The sequence below is a fragment of the Spinacia oleracea genome, chromosome 4 (genome assembly GCF_020520425.1).
Source record: "Spinacia oleracea cultivar Varoflay chromosome 4, BTI_SOV_V1, whole genome shotgun sequence".
Taxonomy (NCBI): Eukaryota; Viridiplantae; Streptophyta; class Magnoliopsida; order Caryophyllales; family Amaranthaceae; genus Spinacia; species Spinacia oleracea.
This window is the reverse complement of record NC_079490.1, coordinates 3462921-3488166: the sequence shown is the minus strand read 5'-3', so window position 1 is coordinate 3488166 and position 25246 is coordinate 3462921. Positions and strand designations below refer to the sequence as shown.

The following is a 25246-nucleotide window of genomic DNA, read 5'->3' as shown; positions in this document are numbered from 1 at the left end:
CAAGACCTTTAAAACATTTTGATTTTTGCGGAAATTGACTTAACTTAATGAAAAACCTGATATCTCTCCAATAAAAAAATGATCTATTTTTCTACTACTCGAGTATCGACCAGACCTATCATTTATCCAAAAATATGAACGAAATAGCAGTGGATTACAATTTTTTATGGGAGAAAAAGGAATAATATAATCCCTCCATTTTTTATAAGAATTACATGTTGACCGATACAAAGATTAATGAAGATGGGTTTATTATCTTATAATAATGATACAAGTATTGCATGTATTAATTATTTATTGTAAATATTTGATCTGGTCTGTTCATATTAGGGATGTCAATGGGGCGGAGCAGGATGTAGGTCTTTCCATCACCATCCCACCTAAAATTTTCATCCCATCTCAGCCCCATCCTCCATGGCGGATACAAAATTTATCCCCATCTCTTCCCCAACGGGTACAAATTAAAATCCATCTCCGCCTTACCACCCGCTTGGTTATCCATCCCGATTTCATCCCAGCCCACCCATACCCGTGCCAATACTGCTATTTTTTTCTTATTTAGCAAACACCTGACAACATATATAATGAATTAACTTTTAAAAAATACCTTATAACTAAAACTAACATATACGAAGTATAATGGGAAAAAAACACATTAATAAAAATGTTTAATTGTAGATTTTCTTTAAAAGTTTTAATTCACGTAGAAAAGAATCCTCAGATCGAGTTGACGGACATAAAGTGGGCAGGCCTAACACAAAATCCGCAACGCCCCATCACTAATAATGGGTACAATTTTTATATGCATTCCCACAGTCCCACTCATCACTCGTCAAACCTCCCCCATCCCCACCTACTTGGAGCGGATGCGGGGCGGGTCGGGTCGGGTCGGGTCTGCCATTAAAGCCGCTCCACTTACGTGCCTATGAGCCTATCCCGGTCACCCGGGTATTGCTCATTACGGAGTACGGAGTAACACGACAATAACCCGGGAACCATTTCCAACTTTTTTTTTACTTAACCCATGCAACATTAATCCACTTTGAACACAAACTTGAAGAGAACCAAAAAAACAAAAAATGGAGCGAAATATGAATAGTGAAGTCGCGAGAAGTTCTTCAATTTCAAGCTTATCAAGCGACAACAATGGCGATAACAAGTCTATCGTCGTTAGGGTTAAGCGCAAGCTTGACCAATCTCCTCTCGACGCTTTCTGTATGTTCCTCTTCTATTTTAATTTTCTTTTAAATTTCTGCAAAATTAAATTTCACTTTTGATGATTTTTGCAATGCAAGGCTTGAAATCAACGAGAGATCTGTTGAGCGTCCGTTAATAGATTTTGATCAGCTATCCGTTTCGATCTGATTCTTCTACTCAAGGTATATTGTAATTTTGGTTTTGATAGTTGTAATTTTGGTTTTGATAGTTGTAATTTTGGTTTTGATAGTTGTAATTCTGGGTTTATTAAAGTATAATTACTTAATTAGGGTGATTATGATGTGATTAGTCGACTAATTGGGCGGAAAACGTATTAATTGACAACGAATTAGTAATTGACCTCCATTGTTAGAAAAATAGCTAATAATTGACAATTTTTAACAAAACCTATGTAGTAATTAGTTAGTAATTGACAACTTATCAGTGAAGAGTACGGAGTAGTTAGTAGTAATTGATAAAGTTCTAAACAACCTATGTCGTACTTGACAAATTTTCCAATACATAGCAATGGAAATGAATTGTACATTTCTACTCTATTGATTTTGTGCGTTGGGTCCGAACATAAGGTCATGTCTTCTCTTTCAAAGACTTGGTTGTTTCGACTTGACTCCGGTGGGGCTGTGTTGAGTATGGTTATACAGTTGTTTTGCTTGACCTGATCCTAAACTTGGACCTAACTCTGTATTACTTGAAAGGTTGCGTACGCCCTCCGTCCCTTGCCTCGTGGCTCGTAGACAATGTGTGCTTTATTAAGGGTTGAACCGAAAATTTACAAGGAATTTGGGGGTATCTATGTCTTTTTGACTTTTTGAGTGTATACAAGTGGGATAAATGGTGGGGACATGTTACTATATAAGGAAATTAGAAACCGGACATTTTTTAAAGGATGGACCAAAATAAAATATGGGGAAAACAAATAGGGACAGAGGGTATCGAATTATCAATTATCCTCCACAAAAGTTGAGGAAAATCAACGTTGCTGTCAAGTTGGGCCTGAGATGAGATGGGTGGAAGAAAATGAGCCCTTGCAGAGAAGTTGATGCAGCAAGTAGACAAGTTGCAATATGTCAAGTCAACTCAAGTAAACGAAGAAAAATGTGGCTTAAGCAAGTTTGTCATATGTTATTTACTTGTGGGTCTACCAACTAACCTTGAAAATCACTTGTACTGTTGTGCATACATAGGACAAGACAATTTCTTTGCTTTCTCACTCTTTCCTCACTCTTTCCTCGAATTGTAAGACGTTCTTCCAGCCCAAACACAGTACAAGTATATGCCTTTATTTATGACAGAGTTAAGGAATTTTAACACTCACCTCATTATTTCCTTTGCATTCCTCAAAATAAGCAATACTAATTCATAACAAAAGAGAGAGAGATGGATGTGTCTGCAGGCCTTTCACTAGTACAAACTGTCCTCGAATTGTTGGGTTCTCCCATTTGGACACAGATTCAATCTTTGTTGGGTGTGGAGTACTCACAGCTTGACAAACTCAAGGCCACCATGTCCACTATTGAGGCTGTGCTCCTTGATGCTGAAGATCAAGAGCAGTTGCATCAATATCGTCGTAGCCATGTTGAACTGGATAGGCTTCAGAGGCTTAAGGAAGCTCTTTATATAGCTGATGACTTGTTCGACAAGATTGCCACTCTTGCTCAACGCAAAACCCTCATAATGCGCTTTAATAACAAGCTGTTTAATGAGGTATGCCTTTTCTTCTCTTCCTCTAATAAGCTTCGTTCTGCTTTCACTTGGTCTCGTGAGATGGAGAACATTAGGGAGATGTTGAATGATATTGTGAAAGATCATCGCTATGACTTTGGCTCCAGACACCCCATTAGTCTGGCTGCGAAACAGCTGAGAATCAAAGCAAGGGAAACTCATTCCTTTGTTTGCGAGGAAGATATGATCATTGGGAGGGATAATGACAAGCGGAAAGTGATAGATATGGTACTAAACACTTCTTCTGAGGAGAAGGATATTTCTGTTGTCAGCATAGTGGGGATTGGGGGGCTGGGAAAAACAACTCTAGCCCGACTTGTTTATAATGATGAGAAGATAGGTAGTAAATTCTCTCTGAAAATGTGGGTTTGTGTCTCTGATAGTTTCAATGTCAAAGATCTTGTTGCTGAAATCCTTGCAGCCGTAAACCCTAGAAGAAAGCACGATGGCCTGAGTATGAGTATGGACCAGCTTCAGATGAAACTTCGGGACGAACTGGATGGGAAGATATACCTCCTTGTTTTGGATGATGTATGGACTGAAGATCCCATTAAATGGCATGAGTTGAGAAAACTATTGATTGGAGGTAGAAACGGTAGCAGAATTCTGGTGACTACTCGCTCAAGTGGGGTGGCGAAAGTTGTTGGAAGCTATCATATTCATAAATTGGAAGGACTCTCTAATAAAGAGTCTTGGGATTTGTTTGAGAGGATGACACTTGAACCAGGACAACATCAAATGCAAGAGCACTTGGTTAAAATTGGAAAAGATATTGTGAGAAAGTGTGCAAATGTTCCACTTGCTATAAGGGTGGTTGGAAGTCTTCTTCGAGGTCAGGGTGAAAGTAGGTGGCAATATTTGAAAAACACTGACTTGGCAAATATACCACAAGATGAGATCAATGGTATTTTACCTGTTTTGAAGATTAGTTATTATTATCTTCCGTTCCATTTGAAGAGTTGCTTTAAGTATTGTTCTGTATTCCCCAAGGATTACAAGATTATCAAGGAGGATTTGATCAGTCTCTGGATGGCACAAGGCTTCATCATCTCATCAAATGAAGAGAGTTTCGAAAATGCAGGTGAGGAATATTTCAAACAATTACTCCAAAGGTGTTTCTTCCAAGATGTAGAACGGGCCGAGGGTACTGATGAAATTCTATCATGCAAGATGCATGACTTGATTCATGACCTTGCTAGTGAAGTAGCAGGAACAGAAATCGTGTCGTCCAAGTATAATATAAGGGGGTTTAGCGAGAAAACTCGCCATATATTTATTGATAGAGATGCCGTTGAAGATATTTATCGTCATTTCACCAATATGAAAAGGATGCGTTCAATTTTTAGAATAGATGCGCTTTCTTCTAATTCAACAAATTTGTTATCAAAAGTGGAATATTTAAGGGTCTTAAGCTTGAATAACTCTGGTTTGGAAATGTTGCCGAGTGAGATAGGTAACTTGTTGCATCTAAGATATCTTGACCTATCAGATAATTACCGTCTCTCTAAGTTGCCTACCTCCATTACCAAGCTTTACAACTTGCAAATATTGAAGTTACGTGAGTGTCGTGGTCTAAAAACTTTGCCAAGCGATTTGAGGAAATTAGTTAATCTAAGGCACCTAGATATACAAGGCTGTAAGAGTTTGTCGCATATGCCTCGGGGGATGAATAGCATGACATCTCTGCATAAACTGACAGGGTTTGTAGTGAGCAGAACAAGAAATAGCTGGAATCGGGGGTCAAACGGTGTTGGTGAGCTGGGAGATTTGAAAAATTTCAGCAATCATAGCCACTATATGGTAATTTATGTCAAAAAAGACGCAGTTGATGCTAGGGAAAGGGGGTTTCTATTAAAAAGTCAACATTTGCGGGAAATTCGGTATGTTTGGAATCATGAGAGTGAGGGGACTGATGCAGATGCATTGCTGCAAGGAAAAAATGCAGATGTAGTGCTGCAAGGGCTGCAACCCCATCCTAATCTCCGAATGCTGGAGTTGAGGGATTATCCAGGAATTGGATTCCCAAGCTGGGGGAGGTCATCAATGAATCTCCATACTTGTCTCCCAAATCTTGTTAGCATAACACTATATGGATGTACAAGGTTGGAGCATCTTCCATTGATGAGTCAACTGCGTCATTTGAAATTCCTTACATTACGATATTTGAATGAAGTGGTGTGTATGGAGAATAGTACTATCAGCGCAGAAGGGGTTGCATCAACATCAGGAGGGTCAAATCATGGAGGAGCAGATGTTGACTTGGTTTTCTTTCCATCCCTTGAAAAGCTTGAGCTTTGGAGTATGCCAAAGTTGGAAGGATGGTGGAAATCAGAATCAGATATGGGTGAGACACGAGAAGTAGCAGGGTTTCAATCACATTCGTATTCGTTCCATCACCTTTCTCATCTGTTAATTACATTTTGTGATAATTTGAGAAATTTTCCTCTGTGTCCGAAACTGGAAGAATCAAACTCCCAACTACAGGAAATCAGAAATCTGAATCATTCTTTTACCAGTAAGATCTTTTTTTTTTTTGTGTGTGTAAAAGGTTACATATTTTTATATATACCTAGTAGCTCCTAACTATCTACAAGTATAACTTTGTTCATGGTATAAGTGCAGAAGACGAAGTTGAGGCCCTCCAATCCTTGCAATTTGACCTTGAAACTATAGAAATTGCAACACATAACTTTTCTGATGATAATAAGATCGGAGAAGGCGGATTCGGCCCGGTTTATAAGGTACTAATTCAGTTAATATAGTACTGGTGTACTACGTATTAGTGTATTACTTCAAATGATTAACCAGCTTATTTGTTCTTTGTAGGGTATACTTCCTGATGGGCAAGAGATAGCAGTTAAGAGGCTTTATAGGAACTCGCGCCAAGGAGATGCAGAGTTCAAAAATGAAATTTTGATATTAGCCAAGGTCCGGCACAAGAATTTGGTGAAACTTCTGGGATTTTGCTTGCATGGAGAAGAAAGGATTCTTATCCTTGAGTTTGTTGCCAACAGAAGCCTTGACAACTTTATATTTGGTATGAAATTACTACTACAATTTAAGATTTCACACATACTACCGGGATGTATAACAATCCAATCCGGGTGATTTTCAAATGATTGTGATGTATATTAGATTTGTTTACGACTCTAGGGACTAGTTTCATTTCATGATACATGTATCCAGTGTCCATCATACTATTTTGGTAATAAAATGCAGATCCATTGAGTCGTCAGTCTATGCAATGGGAAACTCGTTATAAGATTATCAATGGCATAGCTAGAGGGATTCTATACCTCCATGAAGGTTCCAGACTAATGATCATACATCGCAACCTAAAAGCAGGAAGTGTTCTACTTGATGAAGATTTTTGTCCCAAGATTGCAGATTTTGGTATGGCATGGCTATTTAACATAGATCAAACTCAAACAGAGACTAGCACAATCGCTGGAACCTTGTAAGCATCGGAACTTTATATTTAGTTAATTACATAATGTCTAATACTCTGTATGCTTTTGTTTTCCTATTTTGAGAAATGATTTTTGTTATTCAGTGGATATATGGCACCTGAGTACGCTGAGCAAAGTCAAGTATCAGTAAAGTTAGACGTATACAGCTTTGGTGTACTAGTCCTAGAGATAGTAAGCGGGCAGAGGATTACTTCATTTTATTACAGGGGAAAAAAAGAAAACCTCACGGCCTTTGTAAGTTTGATTATCTGATTGGTTAATTCTAAATTTACGTTGCATTAAATCGACAAACTTGACCTCATTCTTGGATGACATTTGTGTATAGGCTTGGAGAAACTGGAATGAAGGCACAGCTCGGAATCTGGTAGATCCTGTGTTACTAGCCGGCTCTAGTACCGAGATACTGCGATACATCCATATCGGTTTGTTGTGTGTCCAAGAAAGCCCTGCAGACAGGCCAACTATGTCTGAGGTTCATGTTATGTTGAGTACGAATTCGGTCACCTTTGAAGCACCTTTGCAGCCTGCATTTTATACAGATAGCCAAAGTCTACCCGATATGCTTCCGGAGTGGAGCACAACTAATAGTCAAGTATCATATGATGAATCAGAGCCGGAGTGGAGGTGATAAATCCAAGGAAAATTTACGTCTTCCATGGAAATCCACATTTTTCAAAACTAATTTTCTTGGAAAAAGTGATTTTTTTTTCCTTGGATTTATCATTTGCCGAACAGGAGTAATTCAGTAAATGGTGTTTATGTAACAGAGTTGCACCCTAGATCATGTAATTTCCTAGATTTCAATTGGTGTATACTGTATAGGGGTTTGATTGATATAATTTCTTGGTCATTTTGTGTAGCAAAGTGATAAATGTCATAACTTGCGACAAATTATTTGTGTTGTAAATATTGATGTGTCACATATTAAAATTGGGAATTAGAGATTTTGTAACATAAACACACTATTACTAGACTAAATTATATAGCAAAACTTGAATTTCCTCATTTGCAATATGTAAATTTTCTTTTGAAACTATATATATATTGTATAGGAAATTGAAAAAATATAAAATAAAACGGTTTTTTCATGAAATGCCCCTGAGGTTTGCAATAATGTACCAAATACCCCTGCGCGTTTCAAAATTCATAGAATACCCCTATTTAAACTTAAAGTGCACCAAATACCCTTGGATTTAACGGCCGTTAGTACTCCGTTAGCGTTAATTTACGTTTATGCCCTTATTCACCCAATATTCTACATTTCAACTTTAAAAAAAAAATCTAATTACTTCTCTCTCCTTTCATCTCCTCTGTTGTTTTTGACCCTTCTTAAATACTCGCCCCTCTTCTTCTTCTTCATCGTTTCTCTTCTCTCGCCACCGTCTTCTCATTCCTCCGCTGCTACCGCGCTTAGTCCTCTCCTCTCAATGAATTTCTCCGATAAAATGGATTCGCCGGACGTCATCTCCTCTCGCCGCCAACCTTCAACCTTCGTCGGCGAAAATGGTGGATTCGCCAAACTTTCCACCACCTGCACCACCAAATTACCGGAAGAAGCAGCTTGTATTTCTGGGTAATTTGAGGTGAATTAATGCCTAAATTAATCCTAATTAACACCTAATGAACCTTAATTAACTCTAAATCCCTTCTCTCCCCTCACCGTCCTCTCTCCTCTCAATCTCACATCTCTTTTTCCTAAATGGTGAACCAACCACAATTTTTCCTTCTTCAAACCATCTTCATCAAACATCAATTGCTAACTCAAATCCCCAAATAATCGAAGCCAAATTTTCGAGTGAATTGAAATCGTGAATTGAAGTTTGATGAAGAAGGGGAGGTTTAATACGATGATGAATGGTGATGATGATACTGCGGCGGCGGTACTGAGTAATAAATTGAAGATGAAATTGAAGATGCCGATGCTGAAGCCAGCAGGACATGAATTCATATTTCTGTTGAAATTGAAGATGCTGAATTCAGACTTCATGTTGCCCCTATTTTCTGGGCTGATTTTTTTGCGAATTTGGGGGTTGGATTCGAAGGACGGAGAACAAAAATAGATAGAGTAGAGAGCATATAGGGTAGCGCAGCAATTAAGAGAGAATACAGAACTAGATTTTCGTTTTTTTTTTTTTTTTGTGTGTGCAGATTTTCGTTCTCGAATTCGTTCTTCAGCATTTATGTTCTTCTTTTTGGTTCGAGGGAGCATATGAAATTAGAGGAGATTTTGGAGCAACATTTGTTTTTGTATTTTCGTTGGTTTTCCTATTTTAGATTTTGGAGCTGAGTTCTTCGTGAGCATAGAATAGCAGTGGCAGCAACAAGGGGCGAAAAACAGCAGAATTTAGGTATATTAGAGAGAGATTATAGACACTAGAATTCGAATTTGTAGTTTAGATTTTCGATTTTAGGAATTAAACTCTCAAAATTAATATTCTCTTCTTCAATATTATGGGTTTTGTTCTTCAATTTTCAGATGTATTGTTCTTCAATTTTGGGCTTTAAATTCAATTATTAATGGTATAAGTTGTTTGGGCATTTGGTGCAAAAAACTTTATAAATAGGTGTATACTATGCAAAAAGTTTATAAATAGGTGTATTTGGTGAATTATAAACATGACTTAACGGAGGACTAACGGAAAGTCAAAATAGGGGTATTTGGTGAACAGGTTTGAAAAAATAGGGGTATTCTATGAATTTTGAAACGCGCAGGGGTATTTGGTGCATTATTGCAAACCTCAGGGGCATTTCATGAAAAAACCGAAAATAAAAAGGTTCAAGCTTACTTATTGATATGTTTTTGGAGTTTTATTACACAAGGATTAATACAAAAAGTTACGAAAAATTGATACAAAAATGGATCAATTCAGCAACCTGGTAGAAAGCATACATGCAACAATGATGCAAGTTTAGAGGGAAAGAAGATTGATATTTGTACTTGAGTCAAATTTCCCTTTAGTTATGCCGAAACGAAAAGAGTAATGTGTAGTAAATTCATGTTTTTTTAGTATTGAATAACCAAAGACAATTTTATTTTGCCTTTTTTCGAGAAGGGAAATGTATTCTCGTCCTAATCAATAATCTATATTTCAATTAGTAAAAATTAACTTTTAATTATTAAAATTATAATAATGGCAACTGAATAAACACAAGAGAAGAGAACCACGCCTTAACTGGTTAAAGTCGTTGGAGTATTCCACTACAAGAATTTGTATCTTTAACGACAACCTAATTACGACGGGTTAAAAATCCCGTCGCAAAAGGCTTTTGCGACGGGGCTAACAACCAAACAATGACGGGAATAACCGTCGCAAATGTCTTTTACGACGGGTTTACGATGGATTTACGACGGGATTTTCTATTAACGACGGCCCCCTTTTATGACGGGTTCGCGACAGAAAATCCCGTCGTTAATAAATGATTATTGGCCTTTCGCGACGGGATTTCCCGTCGTTAATAATACAATTTCTTGTAGTGTTCTTACCATCTGATTTAAATAAAACTAGCTTTTGAGCCCGTTCAAAGAACTGACGGTTGTATATTGGTTGTTCAGATATCTTTTGAAGTTTTAATTAGTGAGTACTTGTGATTTTTGGTAACGTATGAATTAAATAGAGGTGTAATTTAAAGGTTGGAAAAATATAAAAATTAGGATGAATAAATATTAGATGTTAAAGTGGTGGAGTGGAAGAGACTAATAAGTATAGTAGACTATTAATAACTTGATGTTGAATAAGGAAAATAGAGTGGAAGAGACATTAGAAGTTGTAAAACATAGAAAAAAGAAAAATTGAAAAATAAAACAAAACAAAATGATGGATGAAAGGAGAGATGTCACATGGCTTCTAATAATGAGATGTCACATGGCTTCTAATAACTTATGGTTATTAGTATTTAAAACGGATATTTCATGAAATAACCCCGAGTTTTGTCATAATTCACCAAACGCCCATCAAGTTTCAATAATTCATAAAATACCCCTATCTCAATACTTAATACCCCAACTACCCTAGTGACGTTATCAACCCCAATTTAACCAATTAACCCCTAATTAACCCACCCATTAACCCATTTCTCCCTTTTTCTTTCTCGCTTCCCCTTTCTTCTTCCTTGGCCTTTTCTCCATGGCTGCCCCTTCCACCCTCTTCCCAGTTCCCCAATTAACCACCACCACCAATGTTTCCGGCGCTTGCTCCTCAACAGCCCAACAGTCAAATTAACCCCAAATCCTCAATCTTTTTTGAATCAAAATCCAACCCATTTCATTATTTTCTCAGTTCATCAAAACCTACTTCCCGACTTCAAATCAATTGCACAATTCGAAAGTTAAGGGTTGAGGTTTTGCGCGATATGTTGGGGAATGCGTTGAAACCGGATTTTTTAGCATACACGACCTTGTTGGAGGAGATGTGTAGGGATGGACAGGGTGTTGATGCATTAGAGCTTCTCGAGGAGTTTAGGAAGACGGATGTATCGATGGGGGAAAAGGCTTATAGAACTTTGTTGGATACATTGCATTTCGTGGATCGGTAGGTAAAGGATGATGTTCGTACTTAGTTTTTGTGTTCCAAATGGAATCATGCTCATCAATTTTGTTCTGGTTGATGAGTTCGGAGTTGATAGAAATTGGCTTTGAGACATGATTGCTATTCAATTAAGTGTGATATTTAATTAAATCCAATTGCATCAACAACAACATGTTTCATGGAGCTTTCTTCAACTCGTATTATCACAGGTTTCAAGGTACATGGATTAGGAACTGGATGATACAAAATTTGCCCCAAAAGCTTTGTAGAATTGCAGGTGCAAATGGAAGTCCCTTTTGGACGGTGAAGGTGGGAAGAAGAAATGGGCAGCCTAAACTGGAAGAGGAATCGAGGGAGTGGAAGAGGAAACGTGGGAGAGAGAAAAAGAAATGGGTGGGTTAGTGGGTTAATGGGTGGGTTGATTAAGGAGTTAATTAAGGGGTTAATTATGGATTAGTGAGTTAATTAGATGTTAAGTGGTTTATTATAGGGTCGATGACGTCATTTAAAGTATTTGGTGTATTCAGTATTGAAATAGGGGTAGTTAGGGTATAAAGTATTGAAATAGGAGTATTTTATGAATTATTGAAACTTGATGGGCGTTTGGTGAATTATGACAAAACTCGAGGGTATTTCATGAAATTTCCGTATTTAAAAAGGAACACCATATATTATTAGAAGCCATTTGACATCTCATTATTAGAAGCCATGTGGCGTCTCTCCTTTCAAAATCCATCATTTTGTTTTGTTTTATTTCATTTTTTCTTTATTGTTTCTATGATTTACAACTTCTAATGTTTTTTCCACTCTATTTTCCGTATTTAACATAAAGTTATTAATAGTCTAATATACTCATTAGTCTCTCCCACTCCACCCCTCTAACATCCAATATTTATTCAACATATAATTTTTATATTTTTCCAACCTTCAAATTACACCTCTATTTAATTCATACATTATCAAAAATCACAAGTACTCGCTAATTAAAACTTTAAAAGCATCTGAACAACCACTATACAACTGCCCGTTCTATGAACGGGCTCAAAAGCTAGTTTCAATGTAAAGAAGAAAAATGTGTTAGAAAACTTATTATTTTTTACGAAGTAATTGCTATAATAAAGAAACTTTGGAGCAAAGAGAGGAAAAGTGAGGGTAAAGGCGTAATTGCAACATGCATAAGGGTAAATCCGTCAAAACATACACCTAAGAGAATTCTGGAATTTTGAAGAACAGTTGTAGGGGCATGACGGTCATTACACTGTTCCAAAGGGGAATCTCTTGCTTCTAAAAGGTTTATGATTTTAACAAGCACTCCCTCCGTCCCATTTTTATAGTTCTGTTTGACTAGAAACACGGGGTTTATGAACAAGTGGCATATAAATACATGAAAAAAATACATGGGGGATTTTGTTATGTTTTGAATGCATTTTTTAATTAAGTACATGGAAAAGAGCATATAACACACGGAGAGAGTTTTGTTGTGTTTTCAATGCATTTTAATTAATATAATACATGGAAAGTGAGAAACTTAATGGCAGAAATTAGAAACACTTTGAGACGACCGATTTAGAAAATATGACTACAAATATGAGATGAAGGGAGTACAAAAAATAGGAACTCTTTTCTAATTATCAATCAAAGATTTATTATTTTCAAATTCCCAAATGATAATTATAACTACTTTGTCATATTTTTTTGTTCAAAGTAAAAAAAATATATCATTTATTATTATTAAAATACATTTATCGCATACTATTTATTATTTATTGTTCATTCTTTATAATAATTTATTATTGGAGTAGTATTTATTATTTACTAATTATTATTATTATCTATTACTATTTATTATTATTATTATTATTATTATTATTATTATTATTTATTTACTCTTTATTATTTATTACGGAGTTCCATTCCGTTTATATTCACATAATATGGACTATGGAGTATCATTCAACCATACGTTTATGTTTAATTTTTTTTTTATATTTAATAATCCAATACTACATTTAGCCTTCTTCAAATACAAATCGGTGTTTTATTTTACTTATTGTAATAAGTCGTTACTTAACTGAATGGTATACATAGTGTCTAGTTATCAATAAATTGAATATCCTACAAAATTACAACCTCAAAACACGAAAAAACTATTGTGTAAGTTATTTTATTTATTTTATTTAATTATTGGGGTTAACATGAAATTTGAGAAAATATTGTACTAATGGTTATTGACTTCTTGATAGTTGTCTTGTTGCAAAAGAAAAGTTCAATTTTATCCCTTCTAAAACCCTAAACCTCGATTACAGGCAACTCGCCCACTTCTATCCCTCTCTCATTTCTCTTTCTCTCACTGAATCGCAGGCTCCATCAGGTAATCTCTCTCATCCCTTTCTCTCTCTAATTTCCAGCATTTCTTCTGATTTATGCTCTCAATTAATCGATTTAGATGTCAATAATCTAATATTGCTTGCATTTATGCTTGATTTATCATTTTCTGTGGAGAATGCTTGTGATTTAAGGTCTGAAATAGCTTGATTTACCTGGGGTTTTACGGGTTTAGCTGCTAATTTTTTTGAATAATAGACGCTTTTTGTATGAATAACTGCTAATTTTTTGAAGAATGGAATACTCATTTGACTATTTCTGTTCTGGGTTGGTGTTATTTTTCGATTGAGGTTTGAAAGTACCCTCATCTGGGTGATTTGATATTGGGGTTTTGTGTTCTGGATCTACAATTTAGGCGAATTGCTAGAAAAATCGATATTGATGCAATAAAGAAATTTGATGTTGAAATGCCCCTCCCCATTTTAGGTTACTTCAGCTTGCGCGGATCTTTGTAGCTCAAACTACGAATTTACTTGAGGATTGCAATTTTGAGTCTATTGATATGATTCACACGAGTATATTTTTGGTGGGTTTGTGTTTTTCTGTCGAGGTGCAAAAATGGCCCTCATATGGGTATTTTGCTACCAGCGTTTTGTGGTTCTGGGTCAATTACATGGACAAATTGCTTAGAATAATCATTATTGATTCAACTAAGAAGTTTGATGTTCTTTATTTTCGAATATACTGTAGTTGCGTGGTCTTTTACTCGTTGCAGCTTTAGCTTCAACCTATTGGTGTTATATTTAATAGTCTTTGTTGGGGTTGTGCTTTTGTATTGAGTTGCGAAATGGCCTTCGTTTGTGTAATTCCTCCCGGTCAATTGCTTAAATAGATTGTTAGCGATGCAACAAATAAAATGTGTATATGGTAAAACAAAAACTGTTTGTGGGGGTAATTTTAAACCTTTTATCAGTGTTTATCTCTAATCATTTTTGGGGAATGGCATTGTGAATATTTCCAGGGTTGAAAAATGAATTTCCAAAACGTTAAGGTTCCCAAGATGCCTGGTGGTGGCGGCGGCGCTGCTGCTAATTTGGTTAAGGTTGGAATTCTTGGTGCTCTTGGCCTTGGCGCTTATGGAGTCAGTCATAGTATGTACAATGTTGAAGGTGGTCATCGAGCTATCGTCTTCAACCGCATCTCTGGTATCAAGGACAAGGTAAATGTTCTATCGGAAGCAACATTGCTTCATTTGTATGTTGTTGTATTGCAGATTCAGATTCAATTTCTGGCAAATTTATAGTTTCCATTGTATACAAAAGCAACTGAGTAGCCAGTTTAATATTTCATGAGATTCATGACACGTTTCTTATTTATGTGAATTGTGAAACTAGTTGAGCTGCTGAGATGCTTATTAAAAAATATTGCCTTCTTTTATGTCTTGCATGATATTTGTGGTGAGAAAGTTAGCCTGCTCAACCATTTTTTATCCTTCCTTCTTAAAGAAAAGTGTTTGTGAGCTTGCAAATTGAAATCGCTTGGTGAACGCATATGAATATGATAATATCTTTGTGAATGACATGGGAAGCAATTTCATTTTAGGTACATGGTCTAATAAGACTATAAGAGCTTTCTTGAAAAAGTTGTTTTGTCTAGATTTGTGTTATGACGCCTTTTTGTTGAATGCTTGATAACTAATTAAGATTTGTTGTTCAGATATCACAGAGTTTAACTTTAATTTTAGACAAAGCATGAGACTTATTACAAACCAAGAAATTCGAATTGAAGTGCTTTGAAATGCCGTTTATACTTCTGTTAGGATTTCTGATTTTTTTTTTGTTTATTAGGTGTACCCTGAAGGAACACATCTCATGATTCCATGGCTCGAGAGACCAATCATTTATGATGTCCGTGCACGACCTCATCTAGTAGAAAGTACATCTGGAAGTCGTGATCTTCAAATGGTAAGTCGTTTCTTAAGTGAGTATTCCTGTGTATGAGCATGTAACTATCTGTGATAGTATCTTATTCTTGTAGTCCATTTGTAAATTTCTTAACGATGCGATTGGGGGCATGTATGTATGCATTTTTTGGGTATAGATGTCCACTTTGTCATCCCTATTAATGTGTACTTGCTAAATGGACCCGTTATCCTCCTAGGCCCGCCCTGAAAAATATGAAGTGGATGGGTGTAGGGTACAGTGATGACACGTGTAGAGGGTAATGGTCTTCTTGGTTGCTTGTGTCCCAAGAGTAAGCCAAGTTGCTTCCGACACCCATGTTTAGTAATGTCAAATTGTCAATAAGCTACATCTGTTACAGAGTGAGCTCTACTCACGGGCATGGATGGAGCTAGAAATTAGAAGAAAAAATTCATGCAAGAGATAATCTTTGCCTTGAGGAATATTTTTAATGCTGCAGCGAAAGTTCTTTTCTTGTGATCATTTTTTGAACCTCATTCACTGTTCTGGTGGAAACATATAAGCAGATGGAACATGTGACTTGTGCTTTCAACCTATTATTTTCACATGATATGCACAAAGCCGAAGTGTCATAAACAACTAATGTTTTACATTGTCAATATATGTCTGACATTTCATTAGTTTCATGAGTCAAGTTCTGCATGGTTTTTCTTTGGTTGGATAATAATTTTTTCTAGGATTGTTTTAGCAGTAACTGTTTCATGTTGACAGATAAACGTTCCATTTATAGTATGTTACCTGAACTATTTAATTATGTGTTTCAGGTCAAGATTGGCCTTCGAGTTCTTACTCGCCCTTTACCAGAAACCTTGCCAACAATTTACCGTACACTTGGTGAAAATTACAGTGAAAGAGTCTTGCCATCCATTGTCCATGAAACCCTTAAAGCCGTGGTTGCCCAATACAATGCAAGTCAGCTTCTTACTCAACGTGAGGTAATTCATCATTTTCCATTCGTGCTTTTGACTTGCTAAACATGTCACTGTCCTTTCTTCGAGAATTTTGATATTGCATATGGAGGTAAGCATTGATTAGTAATGATTCCAAAACACTGCAATGAATACATCACAGAACAGTAAGGAAGATTTATAGCTAGTTAAGTAGATTTATGTGATTCTTTTATTATCTTTCAGGCTGTTAGTAGGGAGATTCGAAAAGTATTGACAGAAAGAGCTTCAAACTTCAACATTGCTTTGGATGATGTGTCTATCACCACTCTTAACTTTGGTAGAGAGTTCACTGCTGCAATTGAGGCTAAACAGGTAGCTGCACAAGATGCTGAAAGAGCCAAGTTTATTGTGGAAAAGGCTGAGCAAGACAAGAAAAGTGCTATCATCAGAGCTCAGGTGAGAAAACTAAATAGTCTGCAAAATCCCAGTTTGTTTATCCAAAACTAAATGTTACACCGTGTTGCTTTACTTGGTTGATGGGAATATTCCTGAAGCATTAATCTGGGAGTTCAAAGTACGAAGTATAAAATTTACTGTGTTGGTGTGCTGGGGGATTACTTGTAAATTCTGGAATATGCTATTTAACATCATGTCAAATGTGTTTCCCTTGTTTAATTTTGTAGTTTCTTTTATCCACCAGCAACTCTGGACTCTATGAGCTGATTTTTTTTTAATTTTTTTTTTAAATTACAAATTCTTAGTGGACCATCTAGCTGCATCCCACATTCTCTTCTCTAAGCTTAGAGCAAAGTGTTGATGTGCATAAAAGCTGGATGTTTTTATGATATATGGGCTCTTTTAGTGGCTCTTGAGCCGTTTTACGAGGGGGCCAATAGAAGAATTAAGCAATATATACGAAGTATGTAATTTATACAATTATTTTATACTTTTTTTTTGGGGGGGGGGGGGGGGGCAGAACTAATAATACACTACGGAAATTCACCCGGGGGCGGGCCCATCCAGGCCAAGATTCGCCCCTAGGCTCTTTCCGTGTTGATCTCAGAAGACCTTGTTCAGTAGTACCAATCCATTTAACTATTATTTCAACGAATGCATTTATTTTGTTGGTAATGTTGTGTATCATCTCTTGTATTTGGTTTAACAGGGAGAAGCCAAGAGTGCTCAACTTATTGGTCAAGCAATTTCCAACAACCCGGCTTTTATTACTCTGAGAAGAATCGAAGCAGCCAGGGAAATCGCCCATGTAATCTCTAATTCAGCAAACAAGGTGATGTTGAGTTCGGACGATCTTCTCCTCAATCTTGGTGATATGACACCAGATGCACCTATTGCAAAGAAGTAAAACACCGGGAATTGAAAGTGGAAAGCTAAAGAAGTTTTAGAGTTGGAGGAACTTTCTGTAAATGTCGGGCTTTGATGACTATACTATCAGCTGGTTATTGTTTTATCAAACCTTTTGACTGTTTAAGTGACTTTGCTGCCTCAAATGCTTCAATGCTTTGACTATATGCACTCTCAGCTGGTTTTTGTTTAGCAGCAGGATTTAAGTGACTTGCTTCAATTGCTTCATTTATGGAATAAGAAGCCACTCTTGATGAAAATTGAGGTTTTTTTTTATTTTGCTGGTCATGTAATGGATGTTGTTCATGTTAAAGGTGATGATGAGCGAATTAGAAATCGCTTGTTATAGAATTGGTAGAATTTTTCCTGGCTTTTTTTGCAACATTGAACAGGGATTTGTTTACGAAGAAAATAATTATGGAATTATTGATCACAATTATACTGTTCTGTACTTGCTAACAAGATATTCAGTTTTCATAGTAATCTGTACTTGTTCCTTTTCTCCAAGATCGAACACAGAAAAACAGATTGTATTTCAGTGTTACATCAGAATGACAGGAACACTCGGCTGATCATCATTGAATGATGTCTAATGCAATTAAGAGGTCTTCAAGTGTTATTCCTGTCAGAAAAACCTTATTTGAGCTCCTGCAGAATACTCCCTCCGTATTTATTTAAGAGATACACTTGGTAGGGTACGGGTATTAAGAAAAAGAATTGAATGAAATAAAGTAATAAAACAAGTGGGGTTGGGTAGATGTTTTAATAAGTAAAACAAGTGGGGACCATGTCATTTTAGGGGATTGGGGGTGGGGATGGGGTATAGATAGATTATTTAATTAGATGGTGGGGTTGATAAGTTACTAAAAATGACAAGTGCATCTCTTAAATAAATACAGCCGGAAAAGACAAGTGTATCCATTAAATAAATACAGAGGGAGTACTATAGAACACGAAGTGTACTATATTTTTTCTGTCCCGAACATCTAATTATGCTGGTATTGGCAAGGGTATGGGTGGGGATGTGATGGGGATGGATACCCAAACAGGTGGTGGGGGTGGGGATGGATTTTAGTTTGACCCGTTGGGGCGGGGATGGATTTTATTTTGTATCCGTTGGAGCGGGGATGGATTTTATTTTGTATCCGTTGGAGCGGGGGTGAGGATAAATTTTGTACCCGTAATGGGTGATGGGGCGGGAAAGAGGATGGAGATGGAGGGACTTACATCCGCATCCGTGTCGCCCCGCCCCATCCCGTCCATTAAGCACATTGACGGAGTCTTTAACTAGATAAGTACAGACGGGGCAGAAAGGGAAGATAATAGATTAATAGCTCAGCCATGGATACTTTACGTTTGGTTCTTGATATCTAGGTGAGTTTATCACCTCTGTTATTGTCTGGACTCTACATTTTACCTTAAATATCCGTGTCGCATCCTCGACACTTAGACATTGGTATTGACCCTTCATTTTGGACCAAAATCGTGTAACTATTTCTCAAAATACTGTGCCCAACACTTGGACATATGGATATCTGAGTCTAGATAACATGGGTTATCACTGTACCAGATGTTTGCAACCACAAGTTAAAATTTTATCCAATTTCTTTTTCTATTTACAACCATCTTCAAGTTGGCTATCGAAACACAGATATGTAGAAGTGTAGGCGACAGTTGAGAGACCAATTTTGTGGGGTTTTCAGACCTATTACACTATGCCTTATTAGACAAACTTTGCGTCTTGTACAATGTTTTGAAAAGAAGATAGCTTGTCTTAATCACTATTAACGTAATCCTTTTAACGCGCAAATAAATGTCATTTGAACGTTTCATTTTACCATAATTACCCGTGTCAGATCTTCAACATTCAGACACGACATGACCTTTTTTTTTAAAAAAACACAAATTCTTATTTACAAGGGTTGTACAATAAATATTGTACACCACAGTAAAAGTTAACTCAAAATGTTTATAAGTTAAGTTTATATATGTAAAAGTTATTAATTTTTTAGTGATAATTTTTTCATTTTAATAAAACTTATTTCTTCAAAATCACTAATAATGTATAAAATTAATCATTTATCTCTTTAAAATGTTTATCTATCAACGTTTTTTTACTAATATAAAAGTTAATTAAAACTAGGTTAAAATTACAAAAAAATTGGTAAAAGTTATCTTGGTGTACAATAAATATACCTAGTGCGCGCAAGACCTTTTGAAAAAAAAAATAGTCAAGTCCGACACTGGCACAACTACACAAGTCCCGTGTCCGACACGTGTACCACCAGAGTCCGAGTAACATAGTGAGCAAGTACTACGAGCTGCACGCAAAGTAACCAAAACAGGGGGGAAAATAGAGAGCAAGAAACGCAAATCACTACTATAAAGAGCAAAAGAAAATATAGGAAGCTTTTTTTTTACTGAGAATTAACCACCAAAGAGCAACAACTGAACGAACACCAACATATGAAATTCAAGCACAATCTTTCTGGGGGTCTTTTTTTTTCCTTTTTTTTTTCGATTTTACTTTTTATTCACGAGATTTCTACCCCAACACACAAACACTAAAGTGTAGGAGAAGAAACAAACTGTCTAGGTAAGCTAAAGAGATCTTTCCCCTCGAAAGGCGACGTCCACTCCCGAGAACTGGCGGTGGCACCTGACGACGAATCAGCGATACCCGCTCCTCCACCATCCTGCAATCCAACCATAGAAGGTACACCATTCCCATTGGAAGAAGAAGATGAAGAAGGTCTCAAAGCTATACCCATGGCAGAAGGTCCTGAATCATACATGGTAGTTCCAACTCTAGAGTAGGATCCAATTCCCAACCCGTTCCACAACCCGTTTTGCTTCGGTGGGAGGAAAGTTCGATCCAAGCTCCAGTCTATGTTAGTGTAGTCACATGATGGCATGGAGGACCCACTGGTGTTCCAGTCCACGGGGGAATTTGACCCGGATGAGCAGGTCGAACCCACCCCGGAAAACAGCCCCAAAGAGGAAGCAGCAGCGAGGGTCGGCGACCCACCCATCCTGACCCACGATGAGGTCCCACGTGTAGTAGTACCTAGATTATCCATTGGACTACTACTTACTGGCATAAACTGCTGATATTGCTGTTGCTGTTGGTGTTGCTGATGTTGCTGTTGCTGTTGCTGCTGATGTAGCTGATGTTGTTGATGTTGCTGGTGTTGTTGATGTTGCTGGTGTTGTTGCTGTTGCTGATATTGAGAAGGGTGATAAAACTGGTTTGAGGTTAAGTTGTTTGGGCTAAGGCTTCTAGTGCTAGGTATGTGAGGGAGTAACCCGTTCGGCTTCAAAATCTCCGAACTAGTGGGATACCAACTAGCAGCTGTACCTTGAGGAGGAGAAGAGCTAATGCTTGTTGCAGAGGCCGGTTTAGCATTTACAGACTGGGGCCGCTGCATCATTACTACAGGCTCTCTAACTGATCCTGGCTGAAGACTCCTATATTCATTACCAACAACACTAGGATACCGTAACTCCGCCTTTGCCGCCGGTGGAGGCGATACTTGTAGCGGTGGTGCCAATGAATAAGAAACCGAAGGGTTCGACCCTGCCCCAACGGGCCACCTTTTCTCGGCCGGTGTTGTAGCTATTTGCTGAGGTCTAGGCCAATCTAACTTGGGCGGAATTCTTGTAACCGGTTGAACAACTTTAGGCGCGGGTTTCGGAGCCGGTCCTCCACCAGTAACTGCAGCTTTAGTGTAATTAAAATCTTTTTCATCCCTTCTTTGAGGTATCAAACTTGCTGAAATGGGCTTCGGTTGCAACAACCTCACATTGGTCTGATTTGGTGTTACAGATGATATCTTACCATTACTATAAGTTGGAGGATCACCAGTTTCTTCCGGCTTTGGCAAGACAGTTGGTTGATCTAGTTTTAGTGATCTCAAATTCTCTTCAGCCTTCTCTAAATCACCTTCACAGGTCACTATGGCTCTTTCTACATCTTGCTTTGGGCATTTGAACTTTATTTCCAATTCGGCAATCTGAGCCATCTCTTCGGATATATCAATCTTCAGATTGCTCCCCGTGTCAATATTTTGATCTTTATGCTTATCAGCATCTTCACCTCCTTCGAAGAGCCACGCGACTGCTTCTTCCACTCGACCTTCATTTAAAATAAGAGCCATAGTTGCCCGTTCATGAGAAAATCCCATAACAACAAGCTGCTGAGCAAGAGCCTCCAGTTTTCTGGACATAAGATAGCCACTGCAACGTTCATGTAATTCTTGGGCACGCCTTTCCTTCTGACGCTGATGTTTCCTCTCATTTTTCTGACGTATCTTCTCTCGCTTGTCATTGTCAGCGCCCGGGATAACCTCCTGCTTGACTGCAGCATTTGATGCTTTATCTTTATTGTGTTCTTCCGACTCCACAGACCGGCTGTCGTTGTTGGAGGCGGAATCATAATCACCTCCGCTTTCATGAGGGCTTCCGCTATGATCATCGGAATCATCTATGTTGCGGAAACGACCATTTGCATTAATTGTTGGAGCCAAGTATGTAGAGGATGCCTCAAGAGTATGAAATGTCCCCAGCAATGGATTATATGCACTTGCTGGAAGTCCGGTACCCCCATTTGCAGCTGCAGACGACTTTGAAGGAGTCTTCTGTTCCTTTCCTACCTTTTTGTCCTTGGACTTGGATTTTGAAGCCGATGACATCTTGCAGAGAAATAACTGGCGAATATATGATCCTGAAAGACATGGAAGGAACAAATTCAGAAAGAGCCAAAGCAGTATTTAATTGATGTAGAGAGGCATTATAAATTCCGAAAAAAATTGATTTTGTTTGATGCCTCGACCTGTGTACAACTGAGACTGGAAAAGGCTTAGCTCAAATTGAGTGAAAAGGAAAAGTTGAGAGACAAAGAAGGAAAAAGAAGATGAATCATGCAGATTGTAACTCTAACCTTAAACTCTGCAAGCCTGATGCTATTCTACAAAAAAAATATGCGGCAATTTAATAAGTTATTCACCCCCCCCCCCCCCCTCCCACCACCAAACACAAGTGACAGAGATTTAGCCATAAAGGCAAAGATATATGTTTCATGTCTAGCCAAGTAAGATAATCCATGTAAATTTGCAAAGACATAGTTTGAAACATGTGTGCAACAATATGAACCTTCTAAATAAGAGTCCATTACAGTTTCATGGGATGTAATGGAACACTTCAAAACAAGCTTAGGAGAAAAGAAGGAGAAGAGACTCAACAAGTTGGCTTTATTAGTAGTCTATTGCGTCCTTTCACTTGTTTTGGAGGAAAAACAATTAGCCCACATATCTTATATTTAAATACAAATGGACCTCAGTTTTCCAACACAGATGAGTACCTAGTACAGCAAAGAAAACCTTCTTCCTCAAACCATGACCTTATTTTACTATATTTATGAAACCCAAATGACCGTGTAACTTTCAAGCTGAGTTTCAAAAGGTATCTGCTCACGTATCGAACTACTTTCAGATATGAATATAAAACATATTCGATAGAAATTGCAAATTGAAAATCAAGTTCACGGATCAAACTACTTTAAGAAATGAATATGCAACATAGTCTACAGAAAGTACACATTGAAAATTGAGTACCCCAGGTCCACCAAAATTTCCTAATATTTGTTCCATACCAATTATTTCCTCTTACAAAATAATTTTTCTCAACCACAGAAATAACATTTGAATAAAATTTCTAACTGTAAAAACTGAACGTTTTCCTACTTGGTAACAAATCATGACAGAGACAGGTATGGGATACATCAACAAGGATAGGACCACTTTTAACAGTCCTGCCAAACTCAGATATGTGCATACAATGAGGTAGCTTCCCTACTATTTCTCATGAAGTACAGGTCCAAATTCCAACACTGTCACAATTCTATAGGCGCTCATCCAGATGACTCTTTGTCTTATACGAAGTATAAGACTAAACATTATCAAGTCAGCCTACTACAAAGCGAGCCCGTAATATCTTATTCCCAATTTGAATCTCTGATTTTGTTTTCACATTTCAAAGCAAAACTAAAACAAACAGTAAGAACGTAGACAATCGAGAACAGCATAATCTTAATCACTTAACAGTTAACACCAAGCAACAATAGGTTTCGAAACCTACTAGAAAAAGAGAACTCTGTCGAAACAGGGAAGGATAAACAACATACAGACAGATATACCGATCAATTGGACATACATGAACAGGCCAAAGTACTCCTCGACATTAAAAGACAATCCATTTTGTCTGCTCCAACCACCTTGAAACATTACAATATTACATTATCATCCTAAATGTTGTGCTACACATGTACTTCCCCGGCACAAAACAGAAAGCGGTAATCTCCAATAATCCTCTTCCTTTGTTCCATCACTCATTACTGTGCAATATTTAGTTAGTTAAATCCGGCAATCATCTATAGCTCCCAAGACTACGCTTGCAATGACAAGGCGGTCAAGCAAAACACAAGGGTTTATCACCAAGAAGGAAAAACTCATCTTTAAACACTATTATTGTGCCCCCTATTAGTTGCTGAAATCCTCAAAACATCACTCTGTAATCAGTATCCCTGAACTTTGGACTAATTAGTTATAATACCCTGAAAAGACGTGTCTATCTTCTCTCCGGTTAATCATATGTTGCCGCTATACTGGAGCTTGCAGCTCATATTGCAGTAACCAAACATAATACCCTGTTTCTTTTCCAGAATAGACCCTTCTAAGCGTGACAACAAATTTATTAAGAAGAAATGTATCCAAATTGTATCAAACTAATACGAGTAAAATAGCATTTCGGATGCAAAAAGATAAAACAGTCAAATTATTGTGTTAATTTCAACGAATAACTGAAGCTGACAGACATTACATACAAATCATATTCCTCAACCCTCAAAATTGATCAACAAAACACGTTTAATACTAATTCCACGCAACTTCCCAAATCTAACAAATTGAAATTTCCAACAGCGTAACCCTAAGCCCCAAAAAAGATCGAAAATTCAACAAATCCAGAAATTAAACACCGACGCCTTTCTACAAACAATACATTCCAAATTGACGCTCAAAACGCAATTCAATCACGTAATTAGGGCAGAAAATACCAATTGCGACCAAATAATTAAAAAAATAACCTAATTCTGGAGAAAAATCGAAGAGAGAGAAGGAGAAGCATCACGAACCTGGTGAAAGATGTTTATATGAAATCGAGAAATGAGCAGATCGATTGATAGATCAGGCGGTGGCGGAGATGGTTGTCGGAATTAGGAGAGAGAAAACGGAGGGGAAGCGAGATGGGGAGGAGAGAGAAATTGCGAGGCTGAAACTGAATCGGAACGAATTAGGGTTTTTGATTGACACGACGACGATAATGATGAGGGGAAGGGGAAAGAGGAAGAAAAAAAGGGAAATTGAATTTGGGAAATAAAATTATTTACGGAAATAAAAATAAAAGAAAAATCGTGTATTTTTATTGTGGGCGACGTGGCTTTTTCAATATTTTTTTTGATTTTTTTTTTTAAAAAACTTTTTTGGGCCAACTGGAGTTACAGTGTTGAGAAAACGGTTGGGGCCCAGCGCAGAAGTCCAACTGTAAAAACCTGGTATTTCAGTTATTTTTACAGCTTCTCTTGAGTAGTTTCCACGTGTTGATATGTTAGTTTATGTTTCGTTTTATTACACTTATTTTGTTGAATTTTATATTAAGAAAATTATGTCAAATTTGATCTTTTATAACTTAAATCT

General features: G+C 37.2%; 3 protein-coding genes across 4 annotated transcripts; 2 read left to right on the top strand and 1 right to left on the bottom strand.

The window, feature by feature from the left end:
- Positions 1–935: 935 nt before the first annotated feature.
- Positions 936–7317, top strand: LOC110783373 (putative disease resistance protein RGA1). 2 transcript variants are annotated; one of them, XM_056827746.1, is made up of 8 exons: positions 936–1215; positions 1296–1379; positions 2612–5455; positions 5563–5681; positions 5767–5977; positions 6160–6397; positions 6494–6644; positions 6736–7317. In XM_056827746.1, exons 3-8 carry the CDS (start codon positions 2722–2724, stop codon positions 7036–7038), a joined length of 3756 nt encoding a protein of 1251 aa, XP_056683724.1. In that variant the 5' UTR covers positions 936–1215; positions 1296–1379; positions 2612–2721; the 3' UTR covers positions 7039–7317. The 2 variants fall into 2 exon arrangements, with proteins under 2 accessions (XP_056683724.1, XP_056683723.1); XM_056827745.1 differs by lacking the exons at positions 936–1215; positions 1296–1379 and having other exon boundaries at positions 1387–5455.
- Positions 7318–13151: 5834 nt separating this feature from the next.
- Positions 13152–17931, top strand: LOC110783372 (prohibitin-1, mitochondrial). The gene is made up of 6 exons (XM_021987707.2): positions 13152–13307; positions 14283–14480; positions 15109–15225; positions 16008–16178; positions 16377–16589; positions 17299–17931. Exons 2-6 carry the CDS (start codon positions 14292–14294, stop codon positions 17494–17496), a joined length of 888 nt encoding a protein of 295 aa, XP_021843399.2. The 5' UTR covers positions 13152–13307; positions 14283–14291; the 3' UTR covers positions 17497–17931.
- A 1918-nt stretch (positions 17932–19849) lies between these two features.
- LOC110783371 (RNA polymerase II degradation factor 1) lies at positions 19850–24932 on the bottom strand. The gene is made up of 2 exons (XM_021987706.2): positions 24685–24932; positions 19850–22218 (listed from the first exon to the last, which is right to left on the bottom strand). Exon 2 carries the CDS (start codon positions 22184–22186, stop codon positions 20060–20062), a length of 2127 nt encoding a protein of 708 aa, XP_021843398.2. The 5' UTR covers positions 22187–22218; positions 24685–24932; the 3' UTR covers positions 19850–20059.
- Positions 24933–25246: the final 314 nt, after the last annotated feature.

Coding starts and splice junctions, on each gene's coding strand:
- LOC110783372 (XM_021987707.2), top strand. CDS start 14,292: ATGAATTTCCAAAACGTTAAGGTTCCCAAGATGCCTGGTGGTGGCGGC. Junction 14,481..15,108: donor TCTCTGGTATCAAGGACAAG/GTAAATGTTCTA, acceptor TTTGTTTATTAG/GTGTACCCTGAAGGAACACA. Junction 16,590..17,298: donor GTGCTATCATCAGAGCTCAG/GTGAGAAAACTA, acceptor TTGGTTTAACAG/GGAGAAGCCAAGAGTGCTCA.
- LOC110783371 (XM_021987706.2), bottom strand. CDS start 22,186: ATGTCATCGGCTTCAAAATCCAAGTCCAAGGACAAAAAGGTAGGAAAG.
- LOC110783373 (XM_056827745.1), top strand. CDS start 2,596: ATGGATGTGTCTGCAGGCCTTTCACTAGTACAAACTGTCCTCGAATTG. Junction 5,456..5,562: donor TCTGAATCATTCTTTTACCA/GTAAGATCTTTT, acceptor GTATAAGTGCAG/AAGACGAAGTTGAGGCCCTC. Junction 6,398..6,493: donor AGCACAATCGCTGGAACCTT/GTAAGCATCGGA, acceptor TTTGTTATTCAG/TGGATATATGGCACCTGAGT.